This window comes from Ictidomys tridecemlineatus, chromosome 3, assembly GCF_052094955.1.
Source record: "Ictidomys tridecemlineatus isolate mIctTri1 chromosome 3, mIctTri1.hap1, whole genome shotgun sequence".
Classification (NCBI taxonomy): Eukaryota; Metazoa; Chordata; class Mammalia; order Rodentia; family Sciuridae; genus Ictidomys; species Ictidomys tridecemlineatus.
This window is the reverse complement of record NC_135479.1, coordinates 147,799,527-147,816,092: the sequence shown is the minus strand read 5'-3', so window position 1 is coordinate 147,816,092 and position 16,566 is coordinate 147,799,527. Positions and strand designations below refer to the sequence as shown.

The window sequence follows — 16,566 nt, the reverse complement described above, 5'->3', positions numbered from 1 at the left end:
CTCCATTGTAGAAAGAAATGTAAAACTAGAAATATTTTCTCTATGCTCTCAAAGTACACAGCCAATCTTTAATTTTTCTAGAAACTGACAGGCAATATATTTAGATAGACTGATTGATTTCTTAAGGTCTCTAAAGTTTCTCTGTAAAAGTTATTCCTGATGTTCAACTGAATTTAAACAGAACTACATCTAGCTCTTTAGTAACTCCTCTTCGTTAGAGGACATAGCAGGGGCTGGGGCTGTAGCTCAGTGGCAGAGCGCTTGCCTAGAATGTGTGAGACATTAGGTTCAATCCTTAGCACCACATAAAAATGAATAAATAAAATAAAGGCATTCTGTCCATACACAACTACAAAATTTTTTTTAAAAAGTACACAGCAAATATTTCCTACTTACACAGAAAACAAATCTCTTCCTTGCTTAAGAATTACACCTTAGACCAGCCAAACATCTCAACAGTACAAAATCAGAGACAGGATATCATGCTGATCAGAAGAAAACAACTTATTTCTCAAAACCAAATATGGACAGCCATATTTTATTGCTATTTAAAAAATTACATTATTCAGCAACATAATTGATAGTTTATTAATATATCATCCTCTCTGAGAATGCTCTAGAATTGATATTAATATGCACTAGCATATTAAAAAAATATTACATTAAATACCCAAAAATAGGTCCTATAAAGAGTTTTCATAACTCCTCAATACTACAATCACACACCTAAGTATATCCATGAAAAAAAGGGATTATTCATATTTAAATATCTCTATTCTTATACAAAACAAACTACTTGATGAAAAGTAATCTGTCAGATTTCATTGTTCTAAATCTCTTTTCTAGCCTCACCCACTCCAAATAAAACTCTGGAAGGCTTGTGCACCTACAGTGGGTGCACAATGTGCAGTGTTTCAAAGGTACTATGCTTACCAACCAGTGCACTTGAGTTCTTCCGATCATTCACCCATCCATCCACAGTTCAGAGTCACTCTGTGCTCAGCACATAGTAAAAGAGAAGGGCTATATATCTCTTTCTCTTCCCTACTATTTCTTTTCATTTAAATAAAAATCCACATTTGATTTTATCAACTAATTTCTCTTATCAAAACTTAAATGTTCCTAGAAACAGCAGTGATAGTTTGATGACTGGATAATTCCTCACCATATCACTACTATTCCACAGTATCAAAACAAACCACCTTCAACTCATGTATGTATTAAGCAACCCAAAATTGAAAGCATTATGCTCCATGTTGCAGAAATATAAAGGTGAATAAAATACTTTTATGCCGTGTTGGAATTTATGATCTCCCAGAGACAGATAAGTTAACAAGAATATAAGGCAGACTATAAGAAGGATCATAGAGAATTCTACAGTAGTTATATGCAAGTGAATTCATGCCTCATGGTACGGCATGGATGATTATATGTTTGGGGTGGTTTTGAAACTCTGAAAGATGAGTAGGTGTTTGAAAGATCAAGGAAAAGAGCAAATGACCAAAAAAAAAATGTACCAATAAAATTTCATTCGGGCTAGGACAATCATGTTAATGATAGTATCTAACAAGCATTTATTTTAATAGCTGTGCTAAAAAAATATGGAGAAAAATTATTACCCCCTATAGCAAACAGCTTTCTGAAGAACATAAAAGTCTCTTAATCTTTTTCAATGACATAAAGTTCCAAAATAAATGGAAAACATGACTAAAAACAAATAAATGATGCAAATCAATTAAATGTTTTTAAACCATACACATCTTTTTATTACTTGAAAATAACACAATATCTGACCAAACAGGTTGAAAACAATAAAATAATTTCTGAACAAAATGCTAAACCTGTACTGTCCAATACAATAAACACTAGCAACATATGGCTACTGAACACTTGAACGGTGGTTACTCAAAATAGGTATGTTAGTTTATGAAGATTTAGTAACCAGAAAAAGAAAGTAAAAGAATAATTTTTATATTGATTATATGTTGAAATATATATACATAAAAGGTTAAAGTATATTTCACCTATGTCTTCTTACTTTTTCTAATGTGACACAGAAAATTTAAAACTGCATGTGACTCATATTTGTAGCTTATATAATTCTGAATAGCTCTTGCTAATCAATTCCTCAATATCAATATTTTTCAGATTTCTTTTTTGGGGTGAGGGCATGTACTAGGGATTGAACTCAGGAGCACTTAACCACTAAGCCACATCCCCTTCCCTATTTTGAATTTTATTTAGAGAGAGGGTCTCACTGAATTGCTTAGCACCTTGCCATTGCTGAGGCTGGCTTTGAACACATAATCCTCCTGCCTCAGCCTCCCCAGTCTCTGAGCTCACGGGTGTGCGCAGCGCCCAGCTTTCAGATTTCTTTACTTGCTTCATGCTGTTGTTTAATGTTAGAATGGTAATCAGTTGATGATAACAATACAAAATAATCTCAAACATCTGTTTCTCAATGTCTAGAAACTGCAAAGATAGAGACACCTGCCAAAAATGTATATACCCTTTCTAACTATCCTTTGAGAGCAAATATGGAAAAAACAATAAATTAACAACTTTCCAGACATATTTGGCAAACAGTATTTTAGGCACAGTTGGCTGATATCGTGAGAGTACATTAAAGGGCTTGAGTTGTGTGGCTCAGTGGTACAGAGCTCGCCTCGCACGTGCAAGACCCTGGGTTCAATCCTCAGCACCACATAAAAATAAGTGAAATAAAGGTATTGTATCCAACTACAATTTAAAAATAAATATTAAAAAATGCAAAAACTTTAAAAAAAGAACTATTCAAAGATATAAGATGTGAAAAATAGGAAAGTCAATCCAAAGAATGAAAAAAGTCTGAGGATGACAACTGTTCAACAGTTTCTGGAGAATAATCAGGTCAGATATTAGCATAGAAGGAGGACTCTAAGAAAAAGAATATCCAAAGAAAAGGGAAAGGGGAAGCAGGTAGCAACCCAAGTACATTTGTGGGGGGGGAAAAAATTGACAACATGTCACTGTAAACAGTACAAGGAAAAGAAAATGGCAACAGCAAAGTCCAAAAAAAAAATCTTAAAACAAAGGAAATGTGATCATGGCTTTGGAAAGGACTTCATTCTTCCTTAACATGTTAAAAATAGAATTACCCTATGACCCAGCAATTCCACTCCTAGGTACACACTCAGAAAATTGGAAAATATATGATAAGCCAAAATTTGTTCATAAATGTTCACAGCAGCAATTATTCATTCTAGCCAAAAAGCAAAAACAATTCTAATGCCTATCAACTGATGAATGAATAAATAAAGTATGGTATTTAAAAAAAATATTATTCAGCATTAAAAATGAGGTATTAATACAAGTTACAATACAAAACAACCTTGAAGACATTATGCTAAGTAAAAGAAGACAGTCATACAAGGGAATGTATTATGTAAATCCATTTATATTGAATGTCTAGAATAGGTATCTAAAAGATTAGTGGTTGCCTAAAGCTGGAGCAAAGAAGTTAGAGAATGACTACTATTGGGCATGAGTTTCTTTTTGGATAATAAACATACACTAAAATTAGATTGTGGTGAAAGGTATACAACTCTGTGAATGTACTCCAAACTATTAAAACTTAGTGGTTTTTTTGGTACCAGGGATTGAATCTAGGAGCGCTATATCACAAGACATATCACTAGCCCTTTTTAGTTTTTGGAGACAGGGTCTCACCAAGTTGCTTAGGGTCTCTCTAAGTTGCTGAGTCTGGCTTTGAATTTGAGATAGTCCTGCCTTGGCCTTCTGAGCGGCTGCAATTACAGGTGTGCACCACCATGCTCAACATAAAATGTGTATCTTAAAAGGGGAAATTTTAACAGTATGAATTCTCTGAATAAAGTTATTTTGAAAAGGAAAAGTGATCATTGTACAATGTTTCTGCTAAGACTACTAAGTAATAAGAATAACTTAAATAATAGTGTAACTAAAATAGTGGCATAATTATATTAGCATAATAGCAAAGGGGAGATGGACATGGCAATAAATGATATCTATAATAATTAGAAGATAAAAATAATATCTTAATTTTAAGAAATAGATTTAAGGCATGCTAATTAAAAGTGAAAAAAATTCCTAAAGGAAAAAGCTGTCATAGTTAAGGTTGCATCTAAGAAGTGTGACTTGGGTAGATGCTTAGTTTCCATTATAAGCCTTTCTGTACTATTTGATTTCTTTAAATCACATTATATACTATTTTATAAAAAATAAATAAACTTTTTAAAACTGGGCACAGTGGCACACACCTGTAATGCCAATAGCTTGGGAGGCTGAGGCAGGAGGACTACAAGTTCAAAGCCAGCCTCAGCAACCTAGCCAGGCTCTGGACAATTTGTAAGACCCTGTCTCAAAATAAAATATTTTAAAAAGGGCTCAGGATGTGGTTTAGTTGTTAAGTGCCTCTGAGCTTAATCCCTAGTACCAAAAATATAATAATAATAGTAGTAACATTTTTAAAAGAGAAATGCTAGGGAAGTAGTTCAGTGACAGAACACTTTCCCTAGTTTCCTTACTAGTACCATAAAAAATAATTATTATTTTAGAAGACTAAGGAACGCTTGATTTAGGAGACTGAAACCATGCGCTCTTCAAGAGGTAAAAGGCACAGGCTTCATGGACACTGATGCACTCTGCGCCTCTGATCTCTCAAGAGAACAGGTTTTCTTATCTAAGATATTAGAAAAATGGAAAGTCAAAGGAAAAAAATAAATGATCCTTTGCTTTTACTCTACCAAGAAATAAACATCTGTTTCTGGGGAAAAAAAAAACAGACAATATCTCTTGGCACTATGGATAAACAAACTTACAGTAAGAAATATTTTTAAAATGATACTAAGAATTCACTGCTTAAAACTATTAGCATCTTACCTCTAACTACCAAGAGAGAAGCACTCTCTCTCATCTTTGCACTTATTCCCCATCTAACTCACATTCGGAGAAATAAAGGTTTAGTAATCTAGGAAGACAAATAGCAATTTTCTAGAGTAATTGGTATGACTTTTATCTTAATTTTAACACTCTTCTGCTAGAGCCACTGTCATTTTAGGTACATATACACAAAATGGAAGCCCACTGTAAAAATTATTTATCTAAACAGATAAAGAATACGACCAGGCACAATGACACCTACCCATAATCCAGGCAGCTCAAGAGGCTAAGGCAGGAGGATTTAGAGTTCAAAGCCAGCCTCAGAAAAAGTGAGGCACTAAGCAACTCAGTGAGACCCTGTCTCTAAGTTTAATACAATAGTATTTGCTTGGTAGCAAAGTGGCCATGAGTTCAATCCCCAGTACCAAAAAATATCAAGACATATGGAATATCTAAGGAAGGATATTTAGAAATTGTAATGTCAGCCCTCTCTAGGAAAGGGAACTGGTAATTACAGAGCAGGATCAGAAATATTACACAGAACAAACCATTTTTTAAATTGTTTTAAAGCAAATACACAAATAAACATGAAACTGTCTAGGACATAGTATCCAATTAATATTACTGTGGTTATTATCATGTTTATATAGACATGACATACCCTGCTTTTATGTATATATATAATTATTATCATTATTGAAACTCTACTAACTCAAAGTTTAAATAACATATATAGAGGGTGAAAGCTCTGAAATACCAAGAGGTCACTATAATACTATCATCCTGATGCCAGGCCTAACTACAACACTTCCAATTTTTCAAGTGCTGCCTCCACAAACTCAGAAGTCTAGCATTAGCAATTTGTTACAAGTCATAAAGAAAGTGGTTTAACTAATTAAAAAGAATTAACTGAGTTCATTGAATAAGAAAAAGTAGAGGGTATCACACTTAAAAGATAGGTTAGCCTTCCTTGTTAAGAAATCTCAAACTCCTAACCTTTTTAATTATATCAGCCAATTAAGACCCTAAGAATTTCTCAGACCTACAAGGGAAAAATACTTCACCATGATCATCTTTTTTTCTCTAGCAAAACAATTAACATACATACCTTTTCAAATCTCACTACACAAGCCAGAAATCTATCTGGCAAATGTACTCTCTAAAAAGCTATTCATAATTCATAAGAAAGCTTAAATGACTCCATGCAGTGCCTAAGCATTCAACAAACAGAAGGTACAGACAGGTAAAATTCGAAACTGTAATTCCATACATACACCAAGGAGAAAAAAATAAGAAAATAAGCTTTAAAACAGATATTCTGTTGTTGAGTATTAAATGTAGATGGACAATGGACGGAATAGTTGGAAACATACCCTTGGCTAGCATACTAAAGACTTTAGTACCTTTGTCCATATCACTGAAATCCAACTAGAGGTTGGCCAATCAGACAGAGATGACCCAGTTCTCTTCCTCATCACTTCAGTGACCAACAAATTAGAAGATGTTTGATGTGAGAAGTTACTGCAGAAACCCAGCTCTCCAGAAGAGACTTTCCTGCCTCCTGCCCCTTTAAAAGAGAGTTCAATTAGTATAATTTAACCTTCTCTAGGTGAACACTTTGAACAATTGTCAGAGTGATTTCTCCTGGAGCTGTTTGAGCTTATACTAAGTAATCTCAATATGCATATTTTCTTGAATTTTCTGTCTATTCTTTTTAGTAGGTGTAATGTTTAACATCAGTATCCATTCATTCCCTTCTAATGTGTGGTTTTAAGAAACCAGACAACTAAATCAATTAGAATTGTGTTAAGCAATAATCAAGAATTGTTTAAAAAAAAAAGTCTTGAAGACCAATCCATAAGCAAAGTGTACATTCTATTTGTTGGCAGATTCAAGCTGCTCAGACTTTTTAGTTTACTTTTTGATTGTTAACTATCAACCAATTTCCAAAAAGATGAGGTTCCAAATAATCCAATTTCATATTGATGTGTAACTGTTATTCTTGGGGCAGGAGATAGAGGAAGGAGCTCCAGATTTCTGACACTAGCAAATGCCCAACATATACTTTGAATTAATTGGTTGAATATACAATCAAAAATTTTTCCTTTAAGTTTGGCATCAACTTTAAAAGGGAGAGGTAAAGACAATTATAAACCATAGGAAGAGAGACAAAGAGAAAGAATAATCCTTCATAATGACTAACTTTTAGAAACACACTCTAATATTATCTTAGGATATAAATATATCAGAGTTTATTTATAATCTGTCAGTACTGACATATAAAATCCAGTGTTCTGACTAGACATTAAACAAATAAACAAATCACATATTACTTTTCTTCTGTGCTGGTCTAAGCCCTAATATTTTCATTTTTAATGTTTGTCTTAAGTTTTCCCTGATATTTTTAAATAATTGATTTTTCCAATATAACTATAAATCGATAAATACTGTATCTGCTAACAGGCATGCCTGGAAATGAAAGTCTTACAGTCATTTCTAAATTATCATTGAAAGACTATACTAAAAGTAAAAAGCACTTTAACTTATCTCTGGAATCCAGGTGTTAAAATAATAGCAATCCATTCTCTACAACATATACAAAAAAAGAGCAAGGGCTCAGGAATCAGAATACCTGAATTTAAATCCGGGCTGAGCAACTTTCTGGCCAAGTAATCTCTGACTAGTTGCTTCATCTCTCTTCATTTTATTTACCTCATCTATAAAGTGGGGATAATAATATTAGCTACTGCATAGAGTTGACATAATGATTAAAATGAGGTTTTGCATATAAAGAGTTTGGCAGATTGCTAGTACTTAGTGAACACTCAACAGGTATACCACATTAATCATATTATTATTCTTGGCCAATTTCTATTAAAATAACCTATTTATTTTTAACATCCCAAGCCAAGAACTGTGCCATGACACAATAATAATGAAAAAATAAGAATATTAGTGTTTTATCAAAACATTATCTTTTATCAAAGTTTCTAATATTCATGCCTACTTATCTACTACCTTTCTGGCTTTAGAACATGCTTATTCAATGTTAGCCCATAAATTCATTTGAATCATTTAATCATCCAAAATACAAAATTTTAGAAAAATTTCTCCTTCCTCAACAATGTTTACTTTTTATTACTATACTGATTGGAAAGGACAATTGAGAAATTAGCAACTCCAGACCATATTAATACGGGAACATAATAAAGGTCAGTTTTGTACCACTACTGATCATGGTACTCTGAAAACAGAAGGAAAACTAGTTTGGCAAAATTCATTCAGGAAAAAAAAAAAATCATCAAAATCCTAAGAAAACTACTGAATACAAAAACATAAGACTTAACCAATCACAAAATTATAATCTGCCTACCTCTAAAACACAAGATGAGAAGGGAAATTGTAAACTCGGAGCCCAAATCTACAAAGTTGTGCCTTTGTATCTTGTACAATACCAAGTATATTACAGACCCAAGTATATTCTGGAATAAATTACTACATGTCCAGTACCTGCTAAGTATTATTCTCTTAAAAATAGAAAAACTCTTAATAAAAGTTTACAGGCTGGTAGAGTGCTTGCATCACAGGTACAAGGCCCCACATTCAATCCCCAGCACAAAAAAAAAAAAAAAGAAAGAAAAAAAAGTTTAATGGTAGGAAACTTTTCAGAGCACAATTAAATTATTCTTTAGTTCCACTGTCAGTTTTTCCTTACTTTTCTAGTCACACATTTTTATATAAACATACATTTCTACATTACATTCAACAAATTTCAAAGGCAGTTTATGACTAAAGAAGACTGATATAATCAAAGATGGGAACAAAGACTGCAGCCTCTACTTCAAAATCTATTAACCATGAAAATTCTTGAAATTATGCAAAATTCCCCTTCCACCATTACCACCACAACCAATCCAAAAAAAAATCAGCAAGAAAATGATGCTAAATTTCACAAACAAAAATCATACCCTGTTGTAAGTATGTTCTTGATAGAACATCATCCAGGCAACCAAGTTAGTCCTGTTAGTACCAGCGCATACTTTGTCACACCTATGTGCTCTGCCTCTCTATTCTTTATTTTAGGGTGGAATATCACAAGAGGTACTACAGTCTCATATCCTGCCCATCCCCGTCTCTCTCTCATAACCCCTTGAAGTCTTATTAAGAAGACATTGCTGGGTGCAGTGGGATATACCTGTAATCCCAGCAGCTCAGGAGGCTGAAACAGGAGGATTCCAAGTTCAAGCCAACCTCAGCAATTTAGTGAGGCCCTAAACAACTTAGGGAGACACTGTCTCAAAATAAATACATACATACATACATACATAAATGTATGTCTAGGGATGCAGCTTAGTAGTTAAGCACCCCTGGGTTCACTCCCAGTGCCAATAAATAAATAAACAACAGACAGACTCATTTTGGCCAGCCACGGTCAGCACCTGCACATTTCTCACCTTTCTCTGCATAAAGCTCACACAAAAATACAACTTACCCTGTCTCAAAATCTGCTGCTGGTACTTATGAAAACTTGGGCTTTCCCAGTTTTCTGTTTATCCAAAACAGCAACTCACACCTACAACTCAAATCCAATATGGGGGACAGAGAGAACAGGGTGACAAATATAGTCTTGACTTGCCAGTAAAATTAAAAGATGTTGCCTCATTTTCTAATGCAGTTTCTAATCAGCCATAAATTGGTTTATGAATCTCTGGGTTACTTTGAAGTTTCTTCCTAGTGCCTGTGCCTTAGTGTTATCTCACAATTAGCAAGCATTATATAGATGCATGGAACAAGAATGCATGCAATTCTTATATGAATACCTTAAGTGGTTTTAAAACTCTAAGGTAAGTTTAGTTGGGAAAGAAATGAAAATAAGGTTCTGGCTTTCAGTTTCACATGTGAGCAATGTTTTCTAAATTAACAGAAAAACCAAGAAATTGACTAATTTCTAATAACCAAATTTTAGGTATCACAATTTTAATCTAGGAATAGAGAGACACTATGTTTGTATCTCTCTTTGCTTTTAATCCCCACATAACTTAATACTGCAGAATAATACGTAACTATCCATTAATTATTCTCTTTGCTAATAAAAATTTTTATTAGAAAAAGTTATTTACAAGGAAATACCGTAAACAATGTTCATTGACCTATTTTTCTCTTTTTGAATCTTAAGTTTAAGCATCAAACCTATGCAATAAGCTAATTTTGTCCAACAATATACTAAAAGCATTTATTGCTGGACTCTGATGCATGCCTATAATCCCAGCTACTGAGGCAGCTGAGGCAGGAGAATCACAAGTTCAAGGCCAGCATGGGCAACTTAGGGAGGCCATTGTCTCAAAATAAAAAGAGCTGGGGATATAGCTCAGTAGTAGATTTAATCTCCAGTACCAGAAAATAAAAGATTAAAGAAAAGTTTGAGCTGAGCACCGCAGCTCAAGCCTATAATCCAAGAGACTTGGGAGGTTGAAGCAGGAGGACCAAAAGTTCAACGAAGCCAGTCTCAGCAACTTTAGAGTTTATAGAAAGCCTTTCTCAAAATAAAAAGGACTGTTGTAGCTCACTAGTGAAGTACCCCTGGGTTCAGTTCCCATTGCGGGGTGAAGGAGAATATTACTAAAATTGCGTGGTCAGTTCTTACTTTCTCAATTTTGGGTAAAATACCATGTGATCCTAAAGAAGAAATAGACAGATGTGTGCTATTTAATAACACATAAGCCTGAATTGAAAGAAGAAATGTTGATTTCATCAAAAGATAAAAAATACCTATTATCAAATAGATTTAATTTCAGCTGAAGTCTTCACAAAGTGAAGACTCTTAGTAGTAGTATTATCATTATTTTAAATGCAAAGTTTACCTAAGTATTTATTTATGAAAAACAAGTTTAACCATGTACCAAAAATTACATTAAAGCCTATGAAATATCTAAATATGTTTAAGTCACAGCATCAAAGTATTTTCACTGTCCTCAAATAAATTACCATGGAACTATTATAACTAGGTTTCAATTGTGAGTCTATACTAAAATTTTTTTAAATGTTAATCAAAAGTATTTAAACCCAAATCTTTAGTTTACTGTTCCCAAAGACAAATTTGACATTTTTAGGTGTAAATTAGAAAGTATGTAATTAATGGATTGGAATTTAAATACCATTGTCAGAGACAAGCTGCTACCTGCTGAATTTCAAGGAAAATTACTGTATATGAAATTTTTAAAAGTGAATTCATCTACTCTCTCTCTCAGCACTTTCTCAATTTTCCCATTACAATTAACAATACAACTCAGCAGTCAGGTCTTCCAGACTAATAACCTCAGAATTTATTTTTAACTCCTGACTCCTCCACAAGTACTCCCCTCCATCCAATCCAAAGTCCTGCTGGTTTCTTCATTCATACTGTCTCTGAATCTGTTCCTTTCATCCATTTTCACATTTTAATTTATACCCTCATGATTCACAATATTCATTACTATTTCCCTAAAAGGATCGTAATGTCTCTCCATGCAAATCCATCAACTCAACCTCCCAAATCACCTTCCAGTATCTGTTTAATAATCTATAGTAAAATCCAGATCTCTCTTGAAACTCAACCAAACTTTTACAGGCCCCTTTTCCTTTCTGCTAACCTTCCCATATTTCTCAAATTTCATCTCTTCTTATTTTCCTATTTAGGCCCTTTAAATCAGATTTACCACCTTGCTTGTTGCCTCTCATACAAAGCTCACCATCTCTGTGCTGTACATGCCTCCCACCTAGAGTCCTTCATACTTCTCCAACAGTTCAAGTTACAGCCTTCTTTAACACCTAAAAGCACACCTCTACAGAAGTCTTCCTTCTCCAACCATTCTCTCATCCCTTTATTCTTTGTCCTTCTGAACACAGTTCAATTTGTATTTTATAATCTTGCAATTATCATACTATTGTTTTCACATTTTTTCCCCTCATATCCATCCTTTACCATTAAACAAGTTTTTGAGGTCAAGTACTATAATTTCTTATGTAGCTCTTTTGTAGTGAACAGAAGTTCCCTTAAATACTACTAGTACCCTAACATATGCTCAATAATTCCTATTTCTTCTAAATGTCCCTAAAATAAAGGTTAACTATGCCCTTTAATTAGTCATAGTCGCCAAGTTTTTATTTTTGCCCTTTAAAAATTGCAATTGATGAAATATCTTAACCTCCAAATTTAAAAGTTACATCTATATTAAGAACTAAGGAGTCATTTTTCAAAGAAAATCCTGGAAATAAAATGAAAAGTCCCAAAATTTAACATTGTAATTTAGCATTACACATCTCTGAACTAAACATAATAAATGAATTACTTAAAATTTTTGAGTGATTTTTAAACTATAGTACAAAGATGTAAAACATACAAACACTCCAGTAACACAGAGGCTCTTAAGCAGCTATTATAAGATTTGCTTCATCACAGATGAAAATTACACCAGAATTTTAAATAATTATTTTCAAATGACCCCATGAAGTGCTTAGAAAGCATGATCCTTCCTTGAAAGATGCAAAATCAGCTTCCCTCTTCACATACCCTGCGTTCTCTACTAGCTAGTCACCAAGAGAAAAAAACCAACTTTCAAAAATAACCTCCCATCAGCTATTGGACTATGTTTTAGTCAAGTTCCATAAACCAACATGAACTGAAATCTTGAGTTCAATTAAAACTGATCATTTTATGTTGCATTAAGTATATAATCAATGTCACCTAAGAGCATACACATTTAGGTTTTGATTTTTAATCTTAGCCAGAGGCAACAAAATAGTTTATCTTTCCCTTCATCTAACCCCTTTCTCAGGGGAATAAGAAACAATATAGATATGTTTGTCAAATTCTGCAAGTATGTTTAAATAGCTGTCATTAAATACCATACAAACATCTCCACAAATAGATACAGTGACATAGGATACTTTGTATACCAAACACTTGAATAACAGATTTTCAGTACAAATCCAGGGCAAGAGTACAGTCTAGCAAGAACCCTAACACAGCCCAGATAGCCCTATTATTTACAGGATGACAGTCTTCTGCAACAGCTATGATGGAAAGAATTAAATCCATATTCTTAAGAGTTAAATCCACAGTTTTAAATATGAGGGGAGTTAATCAACAGTATTTTAAATAGTCTTAAAAAGGAATTCATTGTACTCCAGAACATTTAACAAGTAATGTATGCAAAGGCACCTCAAAATTCAACTTAAATCCCAATGAGTCAGTGACAATTATTATTTAACTCAGTTTTGGCACTGACAATACAAACCTCAATCAAAACTTGGACCCACTTCCAAGTTACCTTTTGATTAAACAAATTATATGGTGGCAGATTGGTAATGTCAAAACAGGAAGGTTAGGAGATAACACACTAAACCACTTATCCAATTGGAAACAATGCACTTAAGATGCAAATGCTGCTCGATATTTATCGACTCCCACCCGATCCTACTAAAGGGAGGGCTAAGGCTCGCCTCCAAACACGAATGCCAGTTACTGAGCAAGTCCATCTCCAGATTAAGAACAAATAATTTGTGTATCACTCGGGCAAAGAAGAAACGTTAGGAGGCTGGGACATTTAATGTCTACTTAAGTATACAAAACTATGATAACCCCTGAAACCTGAACTATCTAAAACATCCTCCCTCGTTCCGGAAGACACACGCTCCGAAAATGTACATAATGGTTTATGGATCAAGTCTTCCTCATTATTCAAAAGCATGAACAAGTAAAAACTTCCATGGCTATTTTAACGTGAAAACAGTCAAGCAACCTGACAAAGCTGACTACCAAAACCAAGGAAAGTATAAGAAATAAGTTCCAAATTGAATCATCCAAATAAAAATCACATTCTCTCAATTCAAGGTTAATGAGACCAGGGAGGAGGTATGGGAGGAGAAAGGAGTGAGCTGCCTCATCTTTGACTGAAGACAGGTTTTGCCCTTTTCCATTACTCTGATTGATCTGGAGGTCTAATATTTTAACATCCTGCTATTTCGAGGTTTCTTATTTTAAGGGTGAAGTGGAGTAGAGGTGTAAAATAAAATCGATACTCACTGCTAACTTTCATGCTGCCAAAGGCTGAAGGCTGCTGCACTGGCTTGCAGCTCTCCGCAAAGGAGGTGGTTCTGGGCCGCCCTGACATGATCTCTCTTCCCGAATCACCTTTTCCTTCCTTCCTCCTTTTCTTCCTTTTGTTTTATGTTAGGGTGTTAGGTTAATGATAAATGCAGCATTAAGTTCTCTCACAAGAAAAAGAAAAGAAAAAGAAAAAGACTTCGTTCTCCAGGCTTTTCACTTTTTTGTATAGCTATTAAAAAAAAACGAGCGATGTATTTCTCCTTCAAGACAGATCGGTACGGATATTGAACATATAGATAATCTGGGGCTGGAATGGGGGATTACAATTCTTTCACCTCCCTTTCCTGAGAGAGGAGGATGGGGTGGGGGAAATCCTTTAAAAATATATATCACGTGAAACGGGAGCAAATACTTGATTGAAAATAAGTACTTTGAATATTATATTTTCCTCGGGGATTTTTTTCCGAGTCAATGAAGAAGGGAAGCGGCGGAAGGATCACGAGTCTCACGCTTGAAGAGAGGGGGATGGGAGGAAGGGGTGGCTCCGAGATGCGACGGGAAACGCTGCGGCTCCGGCAGCGGCGGGATCCAGCGGGCTGGCGGCGGGGGCCCGGCGACCAGGAGGGCGGCGGAGTCGCGAGTCAGTCAGAGGCGGGCGGTGGCGGCGGCTCCTCTCCTCATTGCGCCAGGAGCAGCTGCAGGCGGCGGCTGGATCCAGCGGCCATGGCGGCGGCGATAGCGAAGGCAGCTCCCTTCAGACCCCAGGCAGCGGCTCCTCGACTGCTCCCCATACGCCGGGGACATGGGAACCCGGCAACCGCTTCCGTCCCTTGGGGCCCCCTCCCCCGTCCACGGCACCGGCGCGGCCGCCCTCCGCCCCTCGCCTCTGATCGGTGCTTGCTCAGGAAGTGTCTGCGCTTTGCCCCGAGCCCGGAGCCCTGTCAGCGGCTGCGGGGCCAGGTCCTCTTCGCTTCCTTCCTTCCTTCCTTTGTCACTCGGCCCGGGCGGCGGCGGCAGCGGCAGCAGCACAAACCAGCATTCGCCCGGGTCGGGGGCAGCTCTGTATGAGGAGCGCCGTCTGCGCAGCCGCCTAGCGCTTCCCCGCTCCCCCTCCCCCTTCCTACTCGTCCTCCGCCTCCTTCCTCCCCCACCCAGCCTTACACCGCCCAAAGCCCGGCCGCCCGCGTAACAGGCGTCTGGGAATAGCCGACCGAGTCCGCGCCCGCCCACTTCGGCTGGGAAGCCGAAACCCAAAGCGGAGCCAATCACCAACGTCTCTCGCTTGCGGCTCGTTCCGGAAAAAGCCGATCTGTTTGAGAAGCCAATTAGAAAGTGTCACTGGGAAACCACGCCTAATGAACGGAAAATACCGAAGGCAGCCGAACGGAAAGAAAGTGGATTCGCCTTGTTCTGTGGCTGGCTGGACGAGAAATTCGACTATAGCAAAAGTGGCCAATCAGAGTTGCCGGCCCTCAGGAAAAAGCATGAAGAGTTAAGGACCGTGAAACCTGGAGTCGCGGGTGAAACTTCATGGCTGGGCGCCGCGGCCGCCTCGCAATTGGCTGTAAAACTCCACTGGGAGTGTACCTTTCTCATTGATTGGTGAAAGGAAGAGGGCTTCCGAGGACATTTAGCCAGTCAGAACTTCTCCTCCCTCGTCAAGGTGGGGAGAAGAAGAAAGCAAAGAGAGGACTTCTATAAAGCGCCGTCTCATTGGCCTGACGCTTTGGAGATGAAGTCGGGGAAGAAGGAGGAGGAGTGAGGCCGAAACCCCCAGCTGCGGCCAATCGGCACTCACTGCCGTGCAATCGCAAGACCTAGCTGTAGTATGATTGGATTCCGGCCTTCGGCGGCGGTCCCTGGAGCAGGGAGAAGCTCGCCCGGGTCGTGGCGGACGGTCTGACGGGCTTGCCTGCGGCTGCTCCCAGCCTGTGCGGAAACCGCAGATGGGGCACCCGGGCTCTCTGCACAGCCCAGCCGAAACTGCTGCGGTCAGCGGGGCAGGGCATGGAGCACTCAAGCGAGCAGAGAAGCGAGGGGCTCTCCCCACCCACTGGAGCCCTTCCCCGGGGCGCGGCTTACTCGGCGCACCCTGGGCTCTCTCAGCACGGGATCGCGCGTGCCTGCTATTTGGGGGCGTCTTCCCACAAAAGGGCCAGACGGACAAGGGGCCGCCCACGGCTGGTACGAGTTCTCAGGACCTAAAGTAGGAACAAAGCTTCCAGAGGTAGCGCCTCTGGGCAGCTGCGCCCCGCCCAGCCGCCGGGACCACTGATATAGTGAAGCCCACTCTGCCTGGTGCGCGCGGCCAGGCCTGGTCTTCTGGAAACGCCCCTGAGAGATGAGCTCATGCTCCTTGCGCGCGCTCCTTAGGCGCGACTGCCCTGCGCAAAACCGGCCCTGAAAGCAGGTGAGGGGAAATGCCGTCAGGCCGGATATCCTGAAACCTCCAAGGAAACGGAGAGTCAGAATTGCCCATAGTATCTTGAATCCTTTGGAATTAGGGTAATCTCTAAAAGTGCTATTTGTGTAGGCTTCACACATAGGCCAGTGTCCGTTGTTCTATTAGAAAAACAATT

The 16,566-nt window shown here is 37.6% G+C and overlaps 2 protein-coding genes across 8 annotated transcripts in view; one reads left to right on the top strand and one right to left on the bottom strand.

Annotated features, from left to right (window-relative positions):
- Gsk3b (glycogen synthase kinase 3 beta) overlaps positions 1 to 14,097 on the bottom strand; it is a 161,212-nt gene extending 147,115 nt beyond the window's left edge. For both annotated transcript variants that reach the window (XM_005327628.5, XM_005327629.5), the window contains exon 1: positions 13,964 to 14,097. In XM_005327628.5, the coding sequence (XP_005327685.1) occupies positions 13,964 to 14,051 (88 nt within the window). In that variant the 5' untranslated portion in view covers positions 14,052 to 14,097. The remainder of the gene's footprint in view (positions 1 to 13,963) is intronic.
- A 361-nt stretch (positions 14,098 to 14,458) lies between these two features.
- Positions 14,459 to 16,566, top strand: part of LOC110598395 (uncharacterized) — a 62,235-nt gene continuing 60,127 nt past the window's right edge. For all 6 annotated transcript variants that reach the window (XM_078044160.1, XM_078044163.1, XM_078044161.1 and 3 more), the window contains exon 1: positions 14,459 to 16,397. In XM_078044160.1, coding sequence (XP_077900286.1) covers positions 14,459 to 15,055 — 597 coding nt within the window. In that variant the 3' untranslated portion in view covers positions 15,056 to 16,397. The remainder of the gene's footprint in view (positions 16,398 to 16,566) is intronic.